Source organism: Aptenodytes patagonicus, chromosome 9, assembly GCF_965638725.1.
Source record: "Aptenodytes patagonicus chromosome 9, bAptPat1.pri.cur, whole genome shotgun sequence".
Lineage (NCBI taxonomy): Eukaryota > Metazoa > Chordata > Aves > Sphenisciformes > Spheniscidae > Aptenodytes > Aptenodytes patagonicus.
In genome coordinates, this window is record NC_134957.1 from 8,408,151 (window position 1) to 8,435,868 (window position 27,718).

At 39.5% G+C, this 27,718-nt stretch overlaps 1 protein-coding gene across 3 annotated transcripts in view; it reads right to left on the minus strand.

The window, feature by feature from the left end:
* Nucleotides 1-7,538, minus strand: part of DACH2 (dachshund family transcription factor 2) — a 319,796-nt gene extending 312,258 nt beyond the window's left edge. For all 3 annotated transcript variants that reach the window (XM_076347010.1, XM_076347008.1, XM_076347011.1), the window contains exon 1: nt 7,048-7,538. In XM_076347010.1, the coding sequence (XP_076203125.1) occupies nt 7,048-7,538 (491 nt within the window). The remainder of the gene's footprint in view (nt 1-7,047) is intronic.
* Between the last annotated feature and the right edge of the window lie 20,180 nt (nt 7,539-27,718).

Below are 27,718 nucleotides of genomic sequence, written 5' to 3' on the forward strand. Positions count from 1 at the left end.
TTGGATATGGGAACCTTCTGGAACAGGTATCAAAGTACATTAGTTAACAGGTATCAGTGTTTCTTACAGGTTGTAGAACGGGGGGAGAGGGGAAACCCTATTCCTAAGTCACTTTGGATAACCAGGCTTTACCAAGAGGGAACAAAGATCAAAAGCGTGTAGCCCCAAGGGACAGTTCTAATATCAAGCAGGATAAATCTAAATCACTAAGAATCATTACTAACTAATGTACTTGTGCTTGGTAATGCACGTTTAATCGTAACACATAAAAATGTTGCCTTAGCTTACACCGAAGGAACACGTCACAGACGGCAAGAACTCTAAAGTATCCTCATTATGTTTGGTTTTGCTATTAGTATTGTTTATGTAAATAATCATTAAAATGCTGCATTTCCATACACCTACAGGGTTTTATTACACTGATAATCACATGAAGAACTTATAAAAGAAACTAGATGGGAACTTTCTAGGCATTTTAAAGTAAGGATTTGGATAATTTTGTTCATAACTTGTAAATCCAAAATGACCATTTCTGGAACAGGCCCAGAAAAGATTAAAGATCCTACATTCAGCAAGAACAAGATCAGACTCAAAAATGTAGTGCCTGTTTGAGAATGCCATATACACATAATTCTTTCAAATGCAAGTTTTAAGCAAATATGTCCCACCTTTGACAAGAAGGGCTCAGCTCCTAGGAATATTTATAAGTTCTCTGCCCTTGTTCTGGCAAAATTCCACTGGCATGAAAGGGAGGTTCACCTCAGCAAAGTCAAAACAGGGACTTTACAGCCCAGATTTCAACACCTTTTTAATATGGATACTGACAAACAGCTCTTACACAATGTGAATTCCAGCCTGTAAGCCATGAAATAAACAAGGTAATTCTTTAAAACGTCTCAGAATGCTCTTTTTAAATATTTTCTGCAAAGTTACCAAGGTAGGTAGATACTAGTTTCTCACTCTAAGGCCACTGTCATACAACAACACATCATTTTCTAACTCAGTGATTGTTGCTGTGCTCCTCAGTTCTACCCAAGCTGATTTTCACCTGCCTTTAAAACAAACGCACACACACAGAGGCTGCGTGTCCAACCATAGCCCCAGTGTGAGAATAATTTCCCATCTACAGAGCTGGTCACTTCTGGAGACTAAGTATAATGCTATTGCCACACATTGATATATTGGTGAAAGAAAGGCAAATATAACAATGCTAAAGCTTAAACTCATTTGAATAAACTGTGAATTTCTATTACATATATTGTTTCCTTTATCAAATTGGAACTACTGGAGCAAGAATACCAAGAATGCCAACATAAATCTAGATCTGTTACAGCCAGTTTCTCCAATTTATTCTCAGAAGCCTTAATGACAAGAAGTCAGAGTTCTTCTGTTTGGGGGAGAGATTAGGAAAAGGAACATTCGCGATAATTTTCAACATTAAAATAAACCATCACAGAGAAAGAGATCAGGTTTAAGAAAATGATTGAAGCAAATCACAAAATACTATTTTATCTTCTAAAGAAAAACAAGGAAGACCACAAGTGGTTTAATAAAGACTAAAGAATAAAAGCCAATAAAAACACTGTGCAGCCTACTTGGGAAATAGATCTTCATTATTCATGGCAGAGTACTTTACACTTTGTGCAATCTTTTCCAGAATTTAAAACCGTTCCACAAAGATACATTCCAACCTCTTTTATGATTTGCGTTCCACAGGTTCTACTCCGAGATAATGCATACCAGACTATACAGATCAGAAATCAACGTGATCGACGAATTTTCTAACATATCTGGCACTAAATGATAAGTAGTAACAGAAGCATAATAAACAAGTTTTCCTATTTTAAATCTAACATGTTGAATTCAGACACATTTAACTTTAAAAGAAAATTATTAATTTAAAAAAAAAAGCGAAAAAGCCTCACTTCAGCCTGTAATCAATTTGGACACAATGATATTCTATTTATAGCAACACTTTTAACATGTTCTAGTCTTATATTATTTATTCGGATCATTCCGATTACAATGAAATATTAATGTTGAGAAAGTGGTTACTCTATTAAGGAGCTATCCTATGTTTAGATTTTAATATTGATCTCCTCTATTTTGGAATAATTAATCATTCTGTATGAAACCGTATTTGCCTGACTTTGTGTTATAATATGATCAGAAGTTTAGCATCTTCCCCACAATGATGCCATGATTAAATTTATATTTTGACCTATTCCTAAAGGCAATTTAGTTATTCCAACAGAAGAGGGAAAAGGGGATACCGCCACTTTAAAAGCTTCAATCTCTTTGACATTGCTGGCAGTGTATGGGAACATTAATGCATCTGTCATGATAACAAGCTAAGAATAACATCTAGACATCAAACCGAGCAGAGAATCCATCTGAAGTGATTCATTCAGATCTGTCTCATTGATTTATTAAACACAGGGCAACATCTGCAGCCTCACAGAGCCGCTTGGCAAAATTAATGCAAGATCAATTCAAATGGAAAAAAGTGCAAAAGAGATAAATCAAAACACAATTTGCATGCAGTTCCACAATCAGGCTTATTGGGTGCAAATGCTCAATTTCCCTCCCAAAGCAAATGAGTTTAAATGTTGTTTTATCTTTGTAGAATTGTGTGATTTGAAGTGACAGTGAAGAGTTCTGCAGGTTGAAATGGTGAAAAGAAAAAAAGGAGAAGAAATGCTTGCAAAGACCTTTTGAATATGCAACAAGAATATCATTAATACCTAATTGTTTGGCTTTTTTGTCTTTGCTACAAAACCACAGTATTTTTCAGTTGTAGAAGTCTCAGTAGAAAATTACATATGTATTATGCATATACACACGCAGGAAACATACAAATACTCCATTTTGGAGGAAAAGCATGTTACACTTCAAACGGGGAGCTCTATTGCTATGAAAAAAGAAGGGAATTTTAATCAAGGCTTCTCCAGATTAGATATGCTTCTGATGAAAATATTCAAGTATTTTAGTAGTTTTGAGCAAGCATAGACTTTCGAGATGTCCAAAAAGAAAGAGGGATTTTTCCAAAAGTATAATTAATCTGCTCAGAAAGTAGAAAAATTCCTTTCTGTGTCTCTAGCAGAATCCACTATGCTAGTGATCTCTTTCGAGAATGTTTTCAGCAAGTCTCCTCTCCAAGAAAGAAAAGGCAACTGAGAAATTGATCATTGTTTTTATTTTAACATGCTACCACCTCCAAAATTCACAAATTTGGCCAAGTCTCAATGCATACTAAATATTTACTTAGTCAAAGAAGTTTATAGAATCAGATGTCCACATTTAAAATCAACATACAAGGAAGCTCTGTGCAGTGCTACATGACTGGATTGCTTTAATTATAATCTTGACATCATTCCCCTAATAAAAGACAGAGTATTGCTGACTATAGGGTAGCTTTTAATAGACAACATGACTAGACCCTCATTATCTCATAAAATAAAATGTCTGCATTTACTGCTTAAATTCATTTCTAAAGCCTTTTATTGTTTCTGAATAGCCAAGTAATACAAAATATTAGCTTAACTGGATACTTTAAATCATAAAAAATAAGCCACGTACTGAAACACTGTTTTCTGGGAAGCATTCTTACTATTCACTGAATAACCCAGACCAACACTATGCTTTTTCAGTAGCCAACACCATCCATCAAATACAAAAACCCTATAGAATAGGTTATGATCATACTCATATAATCCTAATTTTAAGGACTGATACATTTACCATCACAAAAATGTTCTCACTACGGTTTTAAATTTAATTTTTAAATAAAACCTCATTACAGTTTTCTACTTGAAGTAAACGTTATGCTTTACTACTAAAATTAAGCATGTGTCCATAATTTAAGTAATCTTCTAAGGTATCGCAAATTCGTAACCAAATTTTGTAAATATGTTGTACTCACTATTCACTTGAAGATGCTACCTGTAATGAAGTGAACGGTTAGTTTCATTTTACAAACCTTGCTTCCAAATTAGATTACATGATGATGACTAACAACAATCAAAGTTAGGAACATTTTGTTTACACGTGAATGAAATATACATGTGTTGTTTAAAAAACATGCAAAAATCAAAGATCTTAGATATAGGTAACTAGTGTTACATACACAGAACATAAACATACAAAAAAACTTTTGCTTACATGTATATTTCTCTGCAGCTCTCATGAGCTCTGTAGACAAGCTCAACTAAAAAAATGCAACAGAGTAAGCAGGAGAAGTAGTAGTTCTCTTTTTCCAATTATATATAATCAATGGTTCACATTCCAATTAAAAAAATAATTAAAAGTGTACACTAACGTAAGAGATGTTGACTTTTACAAGTCAACTAACATTGAAAACAATGATAGCCAGCATTTCTTATTGCTTTTTCTGGCAGCTCTTGAGTTCAATGCAGTATTTCTACAGTATTCAAATATACATAAGTCTCCATAAATTAAAAAAAATATATACTACAACAGCAACGCACAATATTCCAAGTTGAAAGTAATGCTTGAGTCACGCAGTGGAAAATACATATCGAAGGGTTTGCTTCTAAAAGATCACATTTTTTCAAGACTTTACTTCCCAGGCACAGAACCTAAATACTGTATGTATAGCTGTAACAGTTCTACCGTGTTTTATTTGTTTGGTACCATGCACTGCAGTGGTTCCCAGGTCACTTCACAGCAAACAAAAATTAGATCACTCATGTATTTAGCTATTTTTATCCAACATTCTCTCCCATTAAGTATGGGCTGTTCAAGGAAAAAAATAATCTGTAAATAAAATGACATATTAAGCATTCAATTAGCATGATGGAATACAATTAACATTAACTTACAATACTTGAGAAAAGTTTCATATGTGCTGATAACACTTATCGTGCATTACGCCTGAAACCGTGAATGCAAAATACATTGATATCAGTAGGTTATTTGAACCAGTGGCATTTTCAAGAGATATAAACAAAAGTTGAGCAATGTTTCAATAGATGAGAAACATTTTAGGAAAGGTAAAAGGAATCTGCTATTCCTGAACAGGTAAAAATATGTAGTGTTGTCATAAGTAAGCAGGGAGAGCTTGTGCTTACACACATGTTGAATGTACTGTCTGAGTTGAGAGCTTTGATTCCAGTCAGACACGTTTCTGCCCTATTAAATCCCCCCTCAACAGTGCTCTTGCCATATCTTCAGTCTTGGACCAGGTCTTCGTTCCACTGACTGCTCCTTTCAGACCCTCTTAGAGCACCACTCGGCCCCTCACTTACAGCTCCCCGGCCTCCCTTCTTAGCTGCTCCTTGGATTACTTATTCCCTTACCCTATCACAGCCATAAGTCTTTGTCAAAGGAAAAAAAAGCCGTGAAATACAAGTTTTAAACATTTAACACTTCAGCATTTCTTGATCTTAAATCATTGGTTGTAAGAGAGCCCAAGTCATCAGATTGCATCTAAAGGCTGTATCATCAAATCAGATCCTGCATTTCCCTAAGGAAAAACTTTGGCACAGTCACAGAAATTAAAAAGATGTATTTCTTTAACAGTCAACTTTCATGCTAGTCGAGTTTCCGAAACATTTCAGAGAAGCATTTACATGTTAAATATGTCCCTTAGTAATCTTAATTAATTTTACTCAAATACATTAGTCTCAGACCTTACTTGTAACACCATCATTTTAATAAGGCAGCAGTTGTGATGTCACAGAGGTGCGTGACATTGAAAAAAACAGGCAGCAGGAGAAGGTGTTACAGAAACAGAACACGAGCAAGAGAAAAAGCACACACTTAAAATAAACATATCTAGGAATTGAGTGCAAGCATCCCTAAAATGTCACCTTTAACATAAAATAATTTTAAAGAAAACAAATACTGCTATTCAAGAATAGACGTCCGGTCTGCTCCTGCTTAAGCTCACAGCAGCGAGAACAGGATCAGGCCCCAAATTAGCGCATACTAAAGGTGCTCGTAAAAAAAACAAAACCCGCCTAACACGTTCAGTGCTAAGCGGTTAGAAACAGTGACTCAAAAAACAAAGTTACTAAATATTTGCATGCTGCAAGTCAGATATCGCACTCAAAGCTCTCCAAAACAACCACTGTAAAGAAAGTTTCCTGCCAGACAGAAAGCAGGAGCACACCGAAATGCGAATGTTTCTGAAGAGGTACCTCACGAACTGCTAAACTAGGAAATGTCATCTCCAAGCACCCCGTCTTACATCCTACCCCACTGCACTATGTATTTCTATTAAGCCCCGAGAGGGTTTTTGTGTTTATTAGATCATTATCATTTCTAAAGGCAGCAGCTATGAGGTCACAAACCAGGATTATAACCTCAAGTACGAAGGACCCAGCAGGGATCTCCCATGAATACAACCCGCCCTGGGCTTAGTGATTTAAGCACGACAGGGCAGGGGCTACGGCCACACCAGACCTCTTGATTGCATGACGTAAAATTATTCCGGAACGACACCGAGCAACAGTTTGCCCGCGAGCCGCCCAGCCTCCCCCGGCGGGCATCTGCCGGCCGGCCGGGAGCCGGCTGCCGCGCCGCAGCCTGCGCTCACCCTCTCGGGAGCGAGGAATCCTGAGGAGAACTGAAAGTTTCAGCGGAAGAAAAATAACGGAGAAAACTTTGGGGTTTTTTTTAGGAGTGTATACGGGAACTACCAGCTTTCCCTGCTAGGGGAAAAGTTTGAAGACCGGCGCGCGGAATCGCCCCGCTGCTCGGCGGTCCCAGCCAGCTCAGGGGCCGGAGGAATCCTGGAAAGTTTTCCGTACCGGCACCGCCGCGGTGCCCACCTCCCCCGCCGGCACCACCGCACCTCAGCCCCCGCGCCCCAGGCAGCGCCCAGGCCCGGCCCGGGGCTCCCCCGCGCAGCGCCCTGAGGGGCGCCCCCCCACCCCCACACACACAGCGGGAGCCCGCGGGGAGGGGAGAGGGGACAGGACCCGCCGCCCCCCACCCCCGGGCACGGCTCCCCGCGGGCCGCCGGCCCCCAGCGGCCGGAGCGGAGCGGGGCGGGCGGAGGCAGAGCAAAGTTTTGTGGCTCACCTCGCGTTGGTGCAGTCGTTGTACAAAGTTTCGAAGTCCTTCCTGGTGATGAGCTTGCAGCGGTTGACGCCGGGCTGGATGGCCCCCAGCCCCCGCAGGATGCGGACCTGCTCCACCGTGCACACCACGGGCGATATATCCAGCCGCTTCAGCTTGGTGTAGACCGTGTGCAGCCCTCCCACCAGGTGCTTGAGGAAGAGATCAAAGACCTGCGGCAGGCAGATCAGCTCCTGCCCCTCCACGAGGAACGAGGCTACCTTCACCCCGTGCAGGTCGACCATCTTACACTCGTTGCCGCCGCCGCCCCCGCCGCCGCCGCCCGCGCCGGCCCCGCCGCTGCCGGCGGAGAGGAAACTGTTGACGAGGCTGTTGGTGAGGCGCGGGGACTCCGCGGGGCTGGAGTACAGCGGGTCCGCCCGGAACAATCCCGCCGAGCCCCCCGCGCCGCCGCTGGAAGTTGCGGCGATGACGGGCGGCGCGGAGACAGCCATGGCCAGCCTGGCTCCCCGCCGCGGCGCGGCTCGCCTCAGCCCCGCTCCCCTCGCGCGCACTCTCGCCGCGCTCTTTGCGGTACTACTAAAAACAGAGCCGCGCGCCCGCCCTCCCACACGCAGCGGCCGCCGCCAGCCGCGCGCCCAGACCCCTCCCCAGCGCCGCCGGGGGGGAAGAGTGACAGCGCCCTCCAGCCAATGCGCCCCGCCCGCCTCCAGCGCGGCCTCGGCGAGTGGCTGCCGGGCGGCGGGGCGGGGCAGCGCCGGCCGCAGCACCTGGACCTCGGGGCGTGAGGCGGCCGGGCCGGGTCGAGGCTGCCGGCGGGGTGAGGCGGGCGCCGGCTTCGCGGGTGGGTGTGTGAGTGAGGAGAGCCCGCCCTGTTCGCGCCTCTCCCCGGCTCCCGAAAACGCTCTTTCTGCGCCGCGGGGTAGGAAAGTTTCGGTGGGTTCTCCTTGGGCCGTGAGGGGATCTCGCGGGCGCGGCCCCGGCGCTCTGAGGGAGAGGAGGGCAAGGCTGGGGCCGGCCCGCTGTAGGTCCAGGTGCCGTCCTCCTTTCCCAGGTAGTTTCAGCGGTCGCTGCGCTCTGGTACGTTCTTGAGTGTTGAAACACCTGTGCCCTGCCACAGCTGAAAGAGATCGGGAGAGACGGGGAGCGGGTAGAGAGGGTAGCTGTGCAAATCTCCGTTAGGTAAATAATACATCCGACTTTCCGCTTATTTACTGAGGGACCAACAACGTGTGGTTACTCTTTTCCGTGAATAGACGGTGGAGGCAGTGGCAGCGTATCGCAAGTGATTCAGGTCTAAAGCAAACGAAGCCCCTCCAGAGAAGGGAGCGTGTGCTGCGCAAGCAGGACAGAGGGTGGTTGTGAGAGACGTGGAAGTTGGGGATCAGTCACAGCAGGCAAAGTCCGTGCTTGGGAGGGCTTGTGTGTAGTTGCTTGAAACTTCCAGATTTAAGTACAGCATCAATTGTGGTTTAGATACAATGGTCTTCTCCTCACGCCTGACCGTAAGGCAGCCTCCAGAAGCACCATATGGTACCTCATTCAGTTGTATAGAAGTGAAACCCAGCAGTCCTGGGAACCAAACAGACCCTATGTCTCCTTCACCTGAACCAGGTCAGTTGACACAAGAACTGCTAAGCTTTGTGCATCCCTTCTCCCTGATCAAGTGGACCCGAAAGATGGTCAGACAAATTTCGTATAAAGGAGTTGACAGATACACACCCAGCAGCAGCCAGGACACACTGGCTAGATTGGTTATTTGCTTCTTAACCTTCTCCCAGTGTACTTGTATTACACCTCTTTTCCCAGCCTCTTCCCTTTCTTCCTTTGTATCAACATCCTTCTTTCCTGTTTGCTTCCACTTTTTTCAGTTGTCTTTTATCTTTCCCTCTTTCCTAGTCCTTTAACTTCTTCCCCCCCCCTTTTTTTTAGCTTCCTCCTAAAGCATTCAGTAAACAAAGCAAGCAGAAAAGTATAAACAAAACTTTTCAAGTGGATACCAAACAAGCAATACCAACAGAGCAATTCAACTATTTCCATGATCGCACTGCTTGTGTATGCCATCTTCTCCTTCCTTTTGTTAAGCTTGCTTATTTAGGCACTCTTTTTGCAAAGTTTAATATTTTTGCATTATGAGTAATCCCATTTTAGATGAGGGGAGATGACTGTATGCTAACTAAATTGCTATATTTATTAACTTAAATGACCTAAATTACACTCTGGAGGAACCTCACTTCCTCTCCATTGATTATATGTGTGTTCTAAGAAGACTAGCCACTTGTTTTAGGCCTCTAGCCTAGCTGCCTAAAACCAAGGCAGAATTTTCACACAAGCTAGGTTTAAATGAATACCTTTCAATAAGAATGCGTGTATTTCCTGAACTAGTTCATGCATCTTTCTAGGATCAGAACCTTAGATTGGAAGCTCTGTGGGGCAGGGGCTATTTACTTCAGCAAAGTGTTTAGTACAATCAAGCCCTGAACTCATCTGAGATTTTTACATACTGGAAATGATAGAAAAAGCAAATAACTGACTTGAAATAGAAACTTTGGGGGGTTAATTTACTGGACATAATTGCTATTAGGAGATTTAATAAATCAGATGTAAACATTTCTCATTGGCTTTGCCCTTTTAAAGACATTTTTTGTTTTGAGATTAATGTGACAATCAAATTCCACTGTAAGAATTCTTTTTCCTTTTTGACTTTCATGTCTTCCATAAGCTAAACATATTTCTAAATAAGACTGAATTTTTGCAAGGCCAGAGGAAGCCTTGCGCATCAACACCCAGCAAGTTGGAGTGGCATGAAGCAATATAAAATCATAAAGGCTGTAGTAAAAACAGTACCCTTGAGAGGTGACTATCCATGGAGAGAAGAACTGCTCTTAAACTAAGAAAATGCTCAAGGTTTGAGAATTAATACCAGGCAGCTGTCCAGTTCAACTAAGCATATACAAACCAACTATATCAATTAATATTATTCTTTCCCTGTGATTTTATTAAAGACAAGGCAAAGTTACTAAAGCCTAACAATCATACAGTAATATCTTGTCAGTTATAAAGTATCCAGATGGTTTATTTGAATGGAGTCCAGCAGTATGTAATTTGTATGTGTATAAACTAGTAAGCCTCCCTATAGCTGAAATAAGTATTTTAGAATATTTATTTTAAATTAAAGTTTAAATATTTTTGTTCATTTTAGTCTGATATGCAAAATACTCTGTTTTCTTAACACTGTCAGCTATAGAAATATCAGTGTATTGTATATTAGTCCTATGTAAAAATTGGCCATGTTTGTATGGCAAAATGTCAAGCAAAGGTTCTGTTATATTTGTTTGTTTTTGTTTTTATCATCATTACATATGCCCCATTGGAGTGAAATGTGAAAGACACAGGAGGAGAGGAAAGCCCCAGTCATTCCAGATAGGGCCAGTCAACAGCTTTCTGGAAATTACTTATTGCCAGCTGGCACAAATATGGCTACTGGTGCACAGGGATCCTACAGAGAAAATGATGGGTGACACAATTGAGTAGGAGGAGACAATGATAAAATACAATGATGGCTTTTTAAGTGAAACAGTAGGGAATTAATTAAAAATAATAATAATTTTGTTTCTAGAAAACTGGAAAGCTCAGTAGTGATGTTTGTGTTTTATCTCTGTCTACTGTAGCCAAACATGAGGCAGGACAATAAAAAAAGGAATTCCATAGATATTGCGATGTAAAGATTCCCAGTGATTTTTTTTTTTTTTAAAGTATAGAGAAATTTTTCTATAGACTTGATATAGGTATGTCCAATGTGAGTAGATTCTAAGAGAAAATGTTAGTTTTTAGTGAAGAACTTGGATCTTCACTAAAATAAATGTGAGGGCTAAATGTGAACATAGACTTATGAGGGTCAGAGGTAACTGTGGGCCCAAAATGAAGGATGAAAAAATAACCGAAAGATGCATTTACAGTGCACCCTAGTCATAACGAAATGAAACACCATTTTTTGCTGAATTCCAGCCTGAGTGGAGTCCTAGTGACAATTATATTCTCCTAGTCCTTAGCAAAAAAATTACTCGACCCAATCTAAAGCTCTTAACTTACCCTAGTGGTCTTTGAGTTTATATTGTGAGGATGCAAACCACTGATATTGTTAATTCTGAGTAAAGGCTTGATAAGGAAGAAAAAGCATTATTAATTTTTTGCTAGTTTAGTGTTTAATGCCTTGGTTTACTTGGGAAAGAGTAACCATGATTATATTAACAAATGTAGGCCACTGACGTGAGAAAAAGAAGAGACTGAAATTAGTATGTCATTCTTATTGCCCACATTTTTCTAGACGCACTAGTACTTGACACTTGTATTCAATTTCTTTCTGACATTTCAGTAGAGTTTTTTTTGGAACTGTGGATTAAAACTTCCCACCTAAACATCAAGGATTTTAAATAAAACCGATGAATCTAAATGTCTAAGTATCAATAGAAAAATGATCCCTTCTCTTACGTAATTAAATGTATTGTATTAATGTGTGCATAATGCAGAATCAATAAATAATGAATTACCACTGATTGTAATTGAATGTTTTCATAATTTTATTGTCAGCCATGATAAATAATCAGTACATTTATACTGCATTAAATTAATTAGTGTGTCATTTCTATTACATACATCAGCAGTGAAGTAATGCAGTGACATCTGTTTCTAATGTTTTAAAGATGTGGTATTCCTTATTAAGTAGAAGGAAGAGTTATTAGAGGTATTTCCTGTGATTGGCAGTTATACTGGTACAGTCAAAGAGATCAAATAAAGGAACTTGCACTCTTGGCAAGTGCTGCATTTCAGCCCCTAATGGTAGTGACTAACAATGACTGGAGTGAATTTTGCTTCTTCAGGCTTTCAGAAAATCCTACCCACCTACCCACCTTTCTATAGAAAGTAAGAGCTGATCTTCTCTCCCTAAGACAGTCAGGGAAGATTCTAACACGCAAAATAATTAACACTCTACAGAAGAACCGAGCATCCACATCCATTTCTAGATCCATTTTTCTGCCTCAGGCCTCTGGATATACAAAGGAATTCCCCTGCTAGGTGCTCATTAAAAAGTCACAGACTAAGCCTTTATTGGCTGTGGTGTTCTTACGTGGAAGTATCTGAACTGTTGGGTCTGTAATCTTTGCTTGGAAATCATACTAATTTGGCATATCTCAGCACTTTGATACTACTCGTACTGATGTACATTACTTGCAAAGGAAGTAGGAAATTGAGTAGGTGTTGCAAACACGGGAATTGAAAAGTGAAAGAGTAGAATAGGAGGAATAGAATAAATGGAAGGGAACATATAGCAAATAAACATGAATCAAACTGTGCCAGAAAGAGGGTTATTTTTGAAATGACTCTAGGTATTATAAATTGGGTGATCACCTGGGAGCAGGGTGATGTCAAGTAAAATACACTGAGCAACAACGATGATGGACTACAGTAGAGGTCTGGGATTCTTAATTAATACTGTCTTTTCCAAGACACTTATGGACATCCTTAGCTTTTCTGTACCATTACATCATCTTTAAAAAGAACAATTCTAAAGTCTAATGCTTATCTTACTGGTGTTCTTCATCCATAAAACAGCTTTTAATTTTAATCTTAAGTTTTTCATACTATCAATGTACATCATCATATTTAAGCAAAATTAAAACAATTCAGAATTATTTTATTATTCTCAGTGCAAGTCTCACAAATTGCTTTCAACTGATCACTGACTACCTTTGCACGAATTTGAGAGAGTGGTCTCTGGAGCAACCGTGTGCGTACAGCAATCTGTCCACGTGGCTTGCCACGTACACAGGAAGCTCTAGACGGGCTTTGGACTGCCTATCTGGGCATGACTAACAGCTGGCTAGCTCACTGGCAGTGGTTGTGCATTTAATACTCTGAATGCTCTAACATCACGTTCCAGCTATGTGTGAGTCTGCATCTGTAGGCTTCCTCCCTGCACAATAGTTGAGTGTGATTTTGAGCCTACTCTTGGGACAGTCCTCAACAGGCACAGCCTTTGAGACAAGCTCTCCAGTTCACAGAATCTGCACTGAATTCAACAGCTCAAGCTTTACTTGAGGCATGAAGGATTTGACCATTTATGATAGGAACCTGAGAAAATTATAGCACAAAAATACTCTCGCAAACAAGGTCCCATCTGCTTTTCCCATTCATTAAAATTTCACTTGACTGTTATAACTGAAGAGATGTGCCCTTTGATGCTTAGACACTGTCACTTTTTGTCTAAACGATGTGTAAATACCTTTCTCCTTAAAGCCAGGAGTACATTTGTTGTATAAAAATGTGAGTAATACTTTTAAGATCGTTCCGATGAAATATATGAACACAAGATGCAGTTGTTGCTAATGATTCACTACCTTAATCTGGATTTTGATTTTGACTGATGATAGAGGGCAGTAAAATTGCAAAGCCAGGACCTTGGTATAATAAGGCTGTACTACATGAGATACAATCATCATTAAGGTTCAATATTGTTTGCACCTTTTCTTCTTCGGGAAGAAAAATTAATACTATTAGATGTGTATTGAAGTTAAAACACACTTATAGCAAACTACTATGAACACAGTGCTATGTACTCAAATATATTCACTAAGTCATTATACCTGAATGCTTGTTAATATCCCCAGAGGAACAAGATTAACCTCATCTCTCACTCTATATTTGCAGGTCAGCTAAAGAAAGCAAAAGTTTTCCTGTACTGTCTGTCTGAGCATCTTAGCCCTAATCTGAAGGCACCACCATCTAGTGGGATAAGAAGGTATTTAATTTTTCTTTGCATTTTTTGGTATTTTTAAACATGGACATTACATTCTACTTCAAGCAACAATAAAAAAGAAATTTTTTTTGTTTATTTAAAAGCATAAGGCTCATGTGGACCTTTCATTAATTCTCATGTCTTCTGTTTAACTGCAAAGCACTTTCCCATAAAAATCTTCAGTCATTTCCATGAAAATAGGCTTTCATAAACAGAATTTATCAATGAGAAAACAATTTATAACTATCCAGACTCAGTCAGAAGTGCAATTGATTTATTGAATAAATATTTTTAGTATTTTATTGAATCGACTTTGTGGAAATCCAATTGGCAGAATTATTAATATTGTGAAAGTAATTATCTTGAGCTCATCTTTAAAACCAATATGTATTTTAGACAGTAAAGATACATAGTTGCAGTTTTCCATACAGCCATTAAATATACAGCATTTGGTTGTAAGTATACTCCGACCATGATGTCCCATCAAAAACAAATTTGAAAACTGAATGCAAAGCATTCATTTCACCTTGGCTCTAAGAGTGACCATTTATTGTACTTTGCCCGCACTGATATATGGACCGCTACCTGTTCTTATTTGGTTTTCTTTTTATGCACTTAACAATTGGAAAGGATAATGGCAGGGATTTTATATGGGGGAGGGAGAAACATAAGGGTGAGCAGTGTGTATTCATTTGTTTGGTTTTTTACCAGAGAATCCATGCATCTGCAGCTGTTATCCTAAGATGCCTCCTTGTGTTCAGGTCTCATTGATCTTGTTACAGCATTTCACACGTATGGGGATAATTGATTTAGAGCATTCAGGAGAACGTATCTTTTATAAGCGTGAGAGTAAATATTAAGAAATTACCGTATTTTTAAATTTCATAGATATTTTGATATTTTTATATCTAAAACAGTAATGAAATAATAAAGATCTGAATACTTCATGACACAGATAACATTTTAGTATTCAGAATTTGGGCCTGCTTCTGTTTCCATGGAAGTGAAAGGCATTTTTGCCTCAGATACTACTGGACATTTCAATGTTTTACTATCTTCAAATTATAAAAATCTTATTGACAGAAATTGGCATCAATGGGTATTCTGCATTGTACATCAATTTTATGATACTGTCTTTTAAAATACTACATTTCTTCTGAAAGCCATACAATAATATCATTCTATGCTGCCATTTCTTATTGAAATCAGTCTGGAGTTTTGACTAAAAATCAATGGAACTGGTCCAAACTGGTTGATGTAGTACATGCCATTTTGACCCTCTGACCCCTAAACCACAAGCGTGAGAAGGTTAGAGACATTTCATTTAGAATGCAAATTAATGAATTTGTAAATACTTTCATTTGGAATACTGTTTGCCATTGATAAAGTCCAGGATGTTCTACCTCCCACTCCCCTAGAAGAACAAAAATCCTCAATAACTCTTTAGAAGACGGTCTCGGATGTATAGGGAAGTTAAGGCCAGTAATCTCTACAACTACCAACTCCTGATTTCACATAGACTTTGCAAAAGCCTTTTCCTCAGAATTCTCATCTGTTTTTCAATTCCCAAAGGAGTGAGCCTAGTCCTGAAGCCTTACTGCCGCTGTCTGCTAGCTCTTGGTCATACTTTTTTACAACTCTGAAGGAGGTCAAAAGAAAATATAATGAACCTAATGTTTTATAATAGAAGTAACTATTTCATGAAACTAGCTACAGTATATTCTATAGTTCTTCATAGGAAGTGGAGAGAAAGGCCTCCTTGGGGACTCATTCTACTATTTCACCATTGTTTAAGAAGTGTGATCTGGAAAGCCTGAATCCGTTGTAGAATTGAGTCTCTCTGAATCGCAGTCAAAGGAATGCAGAGTGCGATCAGAATCAAATATTTAAGAATAGGTTTTGTTTTTAACCTGACCAATCTCCTGTGTCTCAAAATCATTCTCAGTATGTTCTGTGGGTTTTTGGATAAAAACAGTCACATGAAAAATAACAGTGTCTTTCTTCCTCTTCAGGAGACATTATTGACTTGCTCTACTTTTTTTCCTCTTTCTTACTTCCACATCAAGATTGATGTGACATACATTGATAACCTACAAAGAAATATGTGATCTTACATAAAACTGGCTTTATATACTTTAACTTCATTGACTTTCTGATGGAATTACCGGTGACTTGTGGAAGCATAAGGATGATCAGGCCACAAGTTAAAAGCACAGGTTGAAACACCTGTGATCATTATTATTTAATGCATAATCCTCCTGTAGTTTGAGTTTTAAAAAATTATCCTTACCCATATTGATAATGCTGAAACATTTCAGTACTCTGAGACCACTACTGATATCTTTCATTAGTATTATGATGCCGTGAATTTTAGGGTATTTTGCACTGAGGAAGACTGTAAAGCAAATAAGTTTCTTCACAATTTTTTCTAGAGGAATGTGTTACCATTTGATTAAATTATACCCATCATTATTTTAAATATACTATGACAAGATCTTCTGTATTTTTTTCACAAAGTCTATGAATATAAAATAGAGCATGGTTTCATATAGACCTTGGAATTTAAATATTTTTTTTTCTAAAATGTAAATGTAGGACATACATAGTTTTAAATACAAAAAAAAATTTTGGACCGTCAGTTCTTTTATATTTTAGATATTGTTTAATCTCCAAGTAAGGATATAAGCAAAAGAATGAAAGAAAACTGTTGAGAATCAAAAAAATGTTTTTGCTTAGAAGTGATAGAACAAGAATGAGCTTCAGACACCAATATTCTTTGCTATTTTAATAATTAATGTTGATTGAACATATTGTTGTCACTTCAGTGCATGATGTTAGCCAGGAATTCTGGGTTTGCTAGATATTTTCCATTAAGAGAAACTTATTTGAATCCAGTACCTTGTAGTGCAGTGCTTTTACATACAAAGTATATGTTAAAAATCAAAATTCCTGGACATAGTGAGGAAACAGAAGGCTCCCAAAACTTCAATGTTTGTCTTTTGGCCAGAGGTGTTATGTGTCTGTGCTGTGACTCATCAATTGTCAGTCTTCCTAATAGCAGGCAGTTCAGGGAAATCCTTACAACAGGTTATCTCTTACTCAGTCCATACCTTGGACAGTGGCATCTATTCTGTGATTATTTACAGCTCAAAGCATATTTTTTAAAAGTTGCTAGTGTCTTTCTGTGTAGTGGCATGAATATACTTCTATTCATCCCAAGGAAATAAGAAAGAAGACACCACAATTTAATTCAACAAAGACAAATAAGGCTTCTGCTAGAATATATCTTCCCTATTCCTATTTAGGGAATTCCTGGTCATGCAGGAAACCATCTGAAAACAGACTATTGGGAAACTCTGCCATCTGCAAGACTGCAGGGACCAATTGTTTTCACAAGTCACCATAACCCTGGTCAGAAACAAGATTTTAACACTTGGCTTACTAGTCATAGAATCATAGAATCATAGAATCATTGAGGTTGGAAAAGACCTCTAAGATCATCGAGTCCAACCGTCAACCCAACACCACCAGGCCCACTAAACCATGTCCCTAAGCGCCTCATCTACACGTCTTTTAAATACCTCCAGGGATGGGGACTCCACCACTTCCCTGGGCAGCCTGTTCCAATGTTTCACCACTCTTTCAGTAAAGAAATTTTTCCTTACATCCAATCTAAACCTCCCCTGCCGCAACTTGAGGCCATTTCCTCTCGTCCTATCGCTTGTTACTTCGGAGAAAAGACCAACACCCACCTCGCTACAACCTCCTTTCAGGTAGTTGTAGAGAGCGATGAGGTCTCCCCTCAGCCTCCTTTTCTCCAGGCTGAACAGTCCCAGTTCCCTCAGCCGCTCCTCATAAGACTTGTGCTCCAGACCCCTCACCAGCCTCGTTGCCCTTCTCTGGACACGCTCCAGCACCTCAACGTCCTTCTTGTAGTGAGGGGCCCAAAACTGAACACAGTATTCGAGGTGCGGCCTCACCAGGGCCGAGTACAGGGGCACGATCACTTCCCTACTCCTCCTGGCCACACTATTTCTGATACAGGCCAGGATGCCATTGGCCTTCTTGGCCGCCTGGGCACACTGCCGGCTCATGTTCAGCCGGCTGTCGACCAACACCCCCAGGTCCTTTTCCGCCAGGCAGCTTTCCAGCCACTCTTCCCCAAGCCTGTAGCGCTGCATGGGGTTGTTGTGGCCGAAGTGCAGGACCCGGCACTTGGCCTTGTTGAACCTCATACAGTTGGCCTCGGCCCATCCATCCAGCCTGTCCAGGTCCCTCTGCAGAGCCTTCCTACCCTCCAGCAGATCAACACTCCCACCCAACTTGGTGTCGTCTGCAAACTTACTGAGGGTGCACTCAATCCCCTCATCCAGATCATCAATAAAGATATTAAACAAGACCGGCCCCAGTACTGAGCCCTGGGGAACACCGCTCGTGACCGGCCGCCAACTGGATGTAACTCCATTCACCACAACTCTCTGGGCCCGGCCGTCCAGCCAGTTTTTGACCCAGCGCAGAGTCCACCTGTCTAAGCCGTGAGCCGCCAGCTTCTCAAGGAGAATGCTGTGGGAGACAGTGTCAAAGGCCTTGCTGAAGTCCAGGTAGACCACATCCACAGCCTTTCCCTCATCCACTAGGCGGGTCACCTGGTCATAGAAGGAGATCAGGTTGGTCAAGCAGGACCTGCCTCTCATGAACCCGTGCTGGCTGGGCCGGATCCCCTGGTTGTCCCGCTCATGCCTTGTGAGCGCCCTCAAGATGAGCCGCTCCATAATCTTCCCCGGCACCGAGGTCAGGCTGACAGGCCTGTAGTTCCCCGGATCCTCCTTCCGGCCCTTCTTGTGGATGGGCGTCACATTGGCAAGCCTCCAGTCTTCCGGGACCTCCCCCGTTAACCAGGACTGCTGATAAATGATGGAGAGCGGCTTGGCGAGCACCTCCGCCAGCTCCCTCAGCACTCTCGGGTGGATCCCATCCGGCCCCATAGACTTGTGAGTGTCCAGGTGGCATAGCAGGTCATTGACTGCTTCCTCCTGGATTACGGGGGGTTCATCCTGCTCGCCGCCCCCGTCTTCCAGCTCGGGGGGCCGAGTACCCTGAGGATAACTGGTCTGCCTGTTAAAGACTGAGGCAAAGAAGGCATTGAGTACCTCAGCCTTTTCCTCATCCTCAGTGACAATGTTCCCCCTTGCATCCAATAAAGGATGGAGATTCTCCTTGGCTCTCTTCTTGTCATTAATATATTTTGTAAAAACTTTTTTTGTTGTCTTTAACGACAGCGGCCAGATTGCGTTCTAGCTGGGCTTTTGCCTTTCTCATTTCCTCTCTGCACGACCTAACGAGATCCCTGTACTCTTCTTGAGTCGCCTGCCCCTTCTTCCACAAGCGGTAAACTCTCCTTTTTTTCCTGAGTCCCAGCAAGAGCTCCCCGTTCAGCCAGGCCGGTCGTCTTCCCCGCCCATTCTTCTTACGGCGTACAGGGACAGCCTGCTCCTGCGCCTTTAAGACTTCCTTCTTGAAGATCGTCCAGCCTTCCTGGACCCCTTTGCCCTTCAGGACCGTCTCCCACGGGACTCTCTCAACCAGCGTCCTGAACAGGCCAAAGTCCGCCCTCCGGAAGTCCATGGTTGCAGTTTTGCTGCCCCCCCTCCTTACTTCACCAAGAAGCGAGAATTCTATCATTTCATGGTCGCTAAGCCCAAGACGGCCTCCGACCACCACATCTCCCACCAGTCCTTCTCTGTTAGTAAACAGCAGGTCGAGCGAGGCACCTCCCCTGGTAGGCTCACTCACCAGCTGTGTCAGGAAGTTGTCTTCCACACACTCCAGGAACCTCCTAGACTGCTTCCTCTCTGCCGTGTTGTATTTCCAGCAGACATCCGGGAAGTTGAAGTCCCCCACGAGAACAAGGGCTAGCGATTGAGAGACTTCTGCCAGCCGCTTATAGAACGCTTCATCCGCCCCTTCATCCTGGTTGGGTGGTCTATAACAGACTCCCAGCAGGATATCTGCCTCGTTGGCCTCCCCCCTCATCCTTACCCATAGACACTCAACCGTACCATCATCACAATCGTTGAGCTCTATACAATCAAAACACTCCCTAACATACAGGGCCACCCCACCGCCTCTCCTTCCTCGCCTGTCCCTTCTGAAGAGTCTGTAGCCATCCATTGCAGCACTCCAGTCGTGAGAGTCACCCCACCATGTTTCTGTGAGGGCGACTAAGTCATATCTCTCCCGCTGCATAGTATCTATGATCTATATCTATGATCATAGTATTCTATGATCATAGAATCATAGAATCATTAAGGTTGGAAGAGACCTCTAAGATCATCGAGTCCAACCATCGACCCAACACCACCATGTCCACTAAACCATGTCCCTAAGTGCCTCATCTACTCGTCTTTTAAATACCTCCAGGGATGGTGACTCAACCACTTCCCAGTATTCTCTTGACATTAATGTAATCTTTAGCATTATTTAACATTGCATCCAATTTCATTGTTTACTTACAGCCGTTTAACGGAGGCTTAAATTCCTCATAATAAAGATGTATCTGCCACTCTCCACTTCGTGCCTCGTACCGGACAGCATAAAGTAAAATGCTAGCTTTCTGGCTTGCACATTTACACAGGGCTAACAACTACAGTGATGTAAGACAATGGAGAATCACATTGTTGATCTACTTTGTGCTAGGGAGATAAGTTTTAGTTCAGAAGAGGTTTTTTCTCTTCATGTTAACAATAGTTTCCATTAAAAGTTTAGAGAGTAAAGGAACCAAATAAAATGAATTAACACTGAAGATTAAGTTATGGAAAATCAAGTCCTGTTTTTCAAAGATGCCAGGTATCAAGAATTCCAGCTATCACACCACCTATGATGATCCCTCTGTTGCAAAATGCATGCTTTTCATAGTAATTTCAAAGTTCTCAGGGAAATAGGAATTACAAAACTTTCATTTATTTTGCTCTGCACAGTATAAGGCCTTTGTAGTCTTGATTGCTCATCTCCGTTTCAATGTGATATAAACTCAGTAAAAAAGAAACTGCTTTCACCAACAGATTTTGTGGATCTGAACTCTTCATAATTGTCAATACTGATACACAATATACATTTACTAGTAGAATGCACACTTTTTACTGTAGCAACAATAACATGGAATACATAATTAAATATCAGCCGTATCAGTATACATAGCATTGAAATATAAAAAATGATTGGTAACGCTGAAAATCTTTAGGAGCACAATATCTACATGCAGTTCCAATTTATTAACGGACTTTTTGAATGATAGCCTCATCTGAATGCACTACCACTTAAGTTAGTTCACACCAGGAGACCTACTAATTTGTATGTAACTATTACTGTTTAACATCCCTTATCTGGTCAAACAGTCCAGACTCAGGCAGAGCCTTACTATTCAGAATCTCTTTCTTAAGAACATTTTGAAGTGCCATTGCACAGTATCTATGTATCAGTTTTTCTGTACAATTTGATTATATTTTATTGACAAAAATAAAATGTACGTATGTAATACTTCTAGATTTGACTTCTTTTGAAACATTTTTCCACCTTTTAAAGAGATTACAATAGCTTCCATGAAAAGTTCAGACTGAAAAAAGCAAATGAAAAACCCCAAGCACTAAAGCACAAAACAGAAAAGAATTGCACTGACATGTGAAATGTGTTAAAATTCTTCTTTGAATCAGTCATTTAGACATACAAAGATAATGATGATGATTATGATGACAATAATTATAATCAAGTAAAATTTAAATTCATCCATTTTCTTCTATGCAAATACCAATTATATTTCTTTTCTTTAAAATGAATGTGACCATTTTAAGTAGTTATTCTTGCAAATCTTCCTAATAATCTGCCTCAACATTTACAACAGCATAGCATTCTTCTGAAGTGGGGGAAAAAAATGCTCTCTTCTGGCTTAACTGAAGGGTCGAAATAAGGGTCTATATAAGCTATATAGAATTAATATTCATATAGCACCCTCAGAATGTGAGGAGCTATGGCCTATTCTTTCCTTTTATTTACTTAATCAAACAGAGGAGGCAGTGCCACTCATAAGGTGTTAAGTAGATACAAAAAAGGGGAATGAACATCATGTTCCCATTAGTTCTGCTTTAGAGTTTCTGAGTCGGTTTGGGTGCACAGCAGAAGTTAAGTATAGTGGCTCATAGTCTTCCTCCCTCCCCTTAAGAGAGTCTGTGATGCAAAATTGCTCTGAGAGAGATGGTTATAGTTCTAGGAATAGTCAGATGTTGGGGAACAATAAGCAATTCTGCTATTGGAGAAATTACCTTATTAAAGAACTGTATAGTATGTATTGCGTGGATCTATGGTGTAAACATCTGTGAAGACTGACAACCACCCAGCCTAGACCTTACCCTAAAAAAGATGATGGTAAGACTAAAACAAAAATTAAAGTCTTCTAATTAGTACGATGCATTATCATTTGTTACATTCAAACGTAAAATTCTCACTCGGACTACAACCAGATTTGACCTCCTATTGTTTTCATTCTATGCATTGTCACTCTAAGAAGGCATAAACTGGAGAACACCCTATTATCAAGGCAATGGTGTTGAAATTCAGGTTTCAGATATGCTAGAATGCTCAATTGCATCGTCCCCTGAAAACACATTAAAATGCAAACATTTTATTAAAAACATTAAATACTTTAATATAGCTGACCCATATAATGTTTACAGTAGGAACATTCTTTTCCTAGACATATACAGTTTAATTAAAGTTTAATAAGTACAATGTGGATGTCTTATTTCCTGCACAAGAAAAGCATTTAAGTGGAGTGTATGTTTGGATTAATGAAAAATAGATGTTCAATCAAGTGTCCTTTCTGAATTCTCAAAAGCATCATGACATATAGTCTGGCACCAGTTTACAACTTCTGAAAGAAAAACAAGACCTATTCTCATTTCTGTGAGGCAAGCTGAGCATAATCTCATTTCAAAATTCCTAAAAATTTCATTCAGTGGACCACTATTGCTACTCTCTGGCTTTAAAATTCTAAACAGAGTATTTTAAATACAAAACCTTATTTAATTGTAATGTTGTGAGGGAAATGCTTAATAAGGAGGCCTTTCTGGTATATGGCTTTAGTAAATGTACTTTCTAAAAATAAGAGGTGATCGATCACACATATTCCTGTTTCTTACGAACAAGACTGATGGCTGTAGAAGCTGATGGCTTTCTTTTTAGTCACGGCCCTTTTAATACTAAATTTTCTCCCAAAATCAGCCTCCTACAAGTGACAGATATTTTAATATATGCCCTTTCAGAAGGAAATAGAGTAAGAGGGTCCGGCAGCTCCTCCACTGGCTGTATGTACCTCAGATAATGTTAGTAAGTTTTCACCACTGCAGCTGTAAAGCCTGAACTAAATCTCTGCTCTCAATGCAGAGCTCTAAGCGGCGCACTGACAGACCCAGCGCATTGGAACTGAGGCAAATTCATCCTCAACACAGACTTTCTCAAAGTGAAAATAAAGTTTGCTTCATCATTTTTATTCATCTACTTACATAATTTCAAATGTAGTTGTTACACTTTATTTCATTTTTTAACTAACTGTTATCGCTGATAGCTTGCTTTACCTGGAAATAGGTCCCTCACTTTTATTCACTCCTAACTCTTAGATGTCTCTTGGATACAGTTTCATGTTTGAGTCCTTGGTGATAAGTGTGTCTTCACAAGAATCCAAGCTTCAAGAACAAGAACTCATCTCAGGCCTTTATAGTCTTTTGTTTATGGTTTCTCTGGTGAAGTCTAGGTAAAAATACTGCATATGAGACACATCAATTCACTTAGCTTTATGGACTACTTTAAACCCTTTTAATTATATGATAATATTTATGGTGAGTTTCCTAAGGGAGCTTTATCAGTTTCAGAACTTGGTTTATCTTCTCTTTTCTTTTCAGACATGTGCCATTTATGATTTTCAAGACTGGAGAATACTACTGTTTAAAAAAATACTCAAGAATCTTGCACTTGTCATTCTCTTCAAATAAGGAACCTACAGCCTTCCACTCTGTGGTTGGCTGGGTTTTTTTGCTTCATATGCCGTATTATCCATCTCCCAGATCAATTGCTCTTTTTTTCGGTATTTGTATGGGCACATTTTTAAATACGTATATACAGAGAAATGAGATAACTGCTCCTATCTCATGTTTAATGCAATATACATTTCACCTTTAACTGTAATTATTGTTTGGTAATCAATCAGAAAAGACCATGATGTAAAGGCTGAACTTTGCATGGTAAAACTTCTGTTGACTAATGAAGTAGGAGTATGCCCTAATGGCTAAAGAATCCATATTCATAAATTGGTAACAAGTCAAAAGAGGTGAAAAAAAGAAATGCAATATATAAAAGAACAGGAATATTTCCAGAGAAAAGAGATTAGTTTCTTACATAAGCTACAGTCTCCAGATGTGTTGGAAAAGGTACATTTTTCCTAAAGCCTGAGAACACAAGTCTGAAAACCTCTTACTGTGCAACAAAAACTGCTTCAAGTAATATTGCAAATGAAATAAGGCAGTAACTGAATACCATTAGACACACTCATCCATATTTACTAATCTTGATTTATTGCACAACTTTACATAGCGGTCCTATATATCCAGTTTCTTTTGTCTGTTGTTTACTGGCAGTTTCTGAAATACCATAATTGACCAAGACTTTTAGATGCCGGAATATACAAATAATGGAATTGCTAGGACACAAAGCATTAAACTCTGCTTTGTAACATCCTGTTTTATAATGGCATAATTTCCATAATTCTTCCCAATTTATATTGATGTTATTGATCAAATTTTGTTCTAACAATGTCATTTTCAGCAGATGAGAAGAAACAGAGGCCACTGGTTATTAAAAGAATATTTTAAAAATGCCAAGTTATCACTTAGAACGTGTAATTAAGCTCTACAAACATACTTGGATACATACACAAAATGTATATATTCTATGACAGATTATAATTTAAATCCTTACTAGCATAGGTAAGGTTCAACTGTGTATGTCTGAGTACATTTAAATTCTGTTGCTTGCTTTCTTTTATAACTTATCCTGCATTAGTCCATAGTATTTCTAGATCACATTTTTGGCTTTGATATCAGCCTCTTCATTGATGCCAGGCAGGAACTGACTGCTGCCCGTTCCTATATATCTGCAGTGTGGATATTCCACACTTCAAAATTATCTTGACATCAGCATAGGAAAGCATTTTCTCAGGTAACTGACTTTGCCATCTTACTGACCAGTCTTGAATTTGGGAGTTCTAATACTTTGAAGAACCATTTACATGTTCATTTACAGACTGATGACATAATGATGGTAAGTTGCAGATTCTTTTATTCATTTGAATAGGATGAACTGGTAACCCATATACAGTGTAAAGGCTGAAGTAAAAGTGTTAAAAAGCGATGTGCAAACTTCTGCCAGAAATACCACTGTGTTTTCCCAAGGACCTCTTAGAGTAAAGAACACATTTCGATCCACTGGGGAAGTGAAGGAAGCTCCTGAAAAGGAACACATTCTGTTAAAAATTTACAGCGTATAAACCCAAAACATAGTTACAAACCCCTGATTATTTTTTCCTGCACATGTACAAAGAAGTTTTGGTCCTTTGCTTAAGTATATTGACATTACTTCTGTTTCAAAAATAATTTACACCGTTCTGTCTCTATCTTAGTAGTCCTAAAAAGTACACTTTTTTATCAAGAAAAAAAAGATGCGGAATGAAAATTAGGAAGGTAAAAGGCTGTTTTACAAAGACACCTAAATGCTTCAATTAAAAAACCCCCGTATATAAAAGAAGATACAGCAATAATAATTCATGTGCTATACCGAATTATTTTAGCCACTGATACAGAGCACTGAGAGAAGGAATCTAACCAAACAAAAAACTGAACTGACACCATATATTGCATATAATGCACTAATAACATCATTTTATGTCAATGTAAATCACAATACAGTCTGATTCTACTACTAGCAGTTCTCTGGGTCTCCAGTTCCTAAAGTAAGTTTTCCTCCACATGTCTCTAAGAGACAAGCAATAAAAACTGCAGCGTATTAGTCATCATCCTAGGCTCATCAGCTATTTTAAGCATTAAAGATTAGACCTGTAGCATAAAAAATAGCTGAACTTTTGGGCTACTGCAAAGACTATCTCCATTCTGCACATCTGTAGTTTTAGGAAGCCTGTAAAACTCACAGGCAATCCTTAACGAAGCTGTAGTGGAGCCTTCTTTCCATATTCTGCCACTTACGCTGGGCAGAGCAGCTTAATCAAAGCTACAATCCTGTTTTTTTTCTCCTCTGTGCTCACTTTGTACAAGAAAGTTTTGACTGCAATGAGAGACCTATAGAATTTTTGCAGAATGTCATTAATTAAAGTTTGGAAAAATAGAATTCTTGCCTTGCATGCTTACAGAAGTAGAGTGAAATGTAATTCTCTTTCCCCATCTCTCTAAACAATCTCATATATTACTCACATCTTAGTAATCAAAAGGGCAACTTCAAAATTAGTTTCAGTGCTCCTTAGGTAGAGAATGTGGATTTAATTACTTGGGGGTTTTAAAATATGTTTAGTTCACTGATCTACCAAGGCCAAGATCACTGTATCAAAGGAATATTCATACCATCCATGGGAATTAAGTGTCTACATATGATTGCGAATTTGCAGTTTAGGGTCTAATGCCACTAATAAAACACAAATAATGTGTTTTATGGACATGATTGGGACTGACCACCAGAAGCTGTGACAGCAAGAAAAATTCAGATAGTGGTAACTTAGTAGTTAGAATAAAGGTGTATCAGAGTTTAGAAGAAATTTGGAAGCAAATAATTTTTTTTCCCAAACATGCTTGAATGTAGAGTGGCTGTTTCTGTAGTTAATGAACAATCTAGTTTGTGCATGCTTGAGTGACTGACAGTTGCATAACAGTAAACTCTATATGACAACCATGCATAACTTCAGCAACACACAAACATTTTCTGGCTGCCTGAACTAATGAGCCATTTAGTTGGGATAAATCAGGTTATTCAATAGATGTTTCAAGCAGCTAATAGGCCCAATCCTGCTGCTGATCCTTATTCAAACTGGTACTCAAATAGAATGAAATTCTGTATCCATTGAGTGAATAATAGAATGAATAATGAGATTTCACACATGAAGTCACTGCAGGATAAAGTTACTACGTATCTTGAAAAAAATTAAATTATCATAGTGAATATTAAGTATTTCCCATTTGTTATTTGATCAAATGATCTGAGACCAGATCTTGAGATAATGAGAAACTCCATAATTCTAATGCTGATTCTTCCTGATTTTCTCTATGGCCTTGGGCTTGAGTGTTTCTACCTGGGAAAGTAAAACCACTTACATAGTTTATGGGGTATTGCTAAGATTACTATATTTCTGAAAAGTATTTTGATAAAGTTAGATATTAACGACACAGACTTTAAAGTGAGAAAGGCAGTTCTGTGAATATGTGAAAATCCCAAATAGAAGTTATAAAGCAAAACCCCATGGTTTTGTAAGAGAGATATTTCGCTTGAAATCAAAGCAGGAAAAGTTGCTTGCACAAAAAGTATTTAGAACTGCTAAATGTGGAATCTTAAATTGATCTTTGCATGTGTCTTTCTGAACTGTTACTGCTAAAAATGCTGTATGAATCCTTTGCAATATATACAATTGTGAATTATTTCATAAAACAGAAAAACAAATGTATTTGATACAGTTGGTTAAAAAATATATTTAGTCTTGTCAGTGTGCATTCTTGAATGTGTTTTGGCAATTCTAATTGATGAGACCTAGCTTAAGAAAATACAGGGAAATTCTGC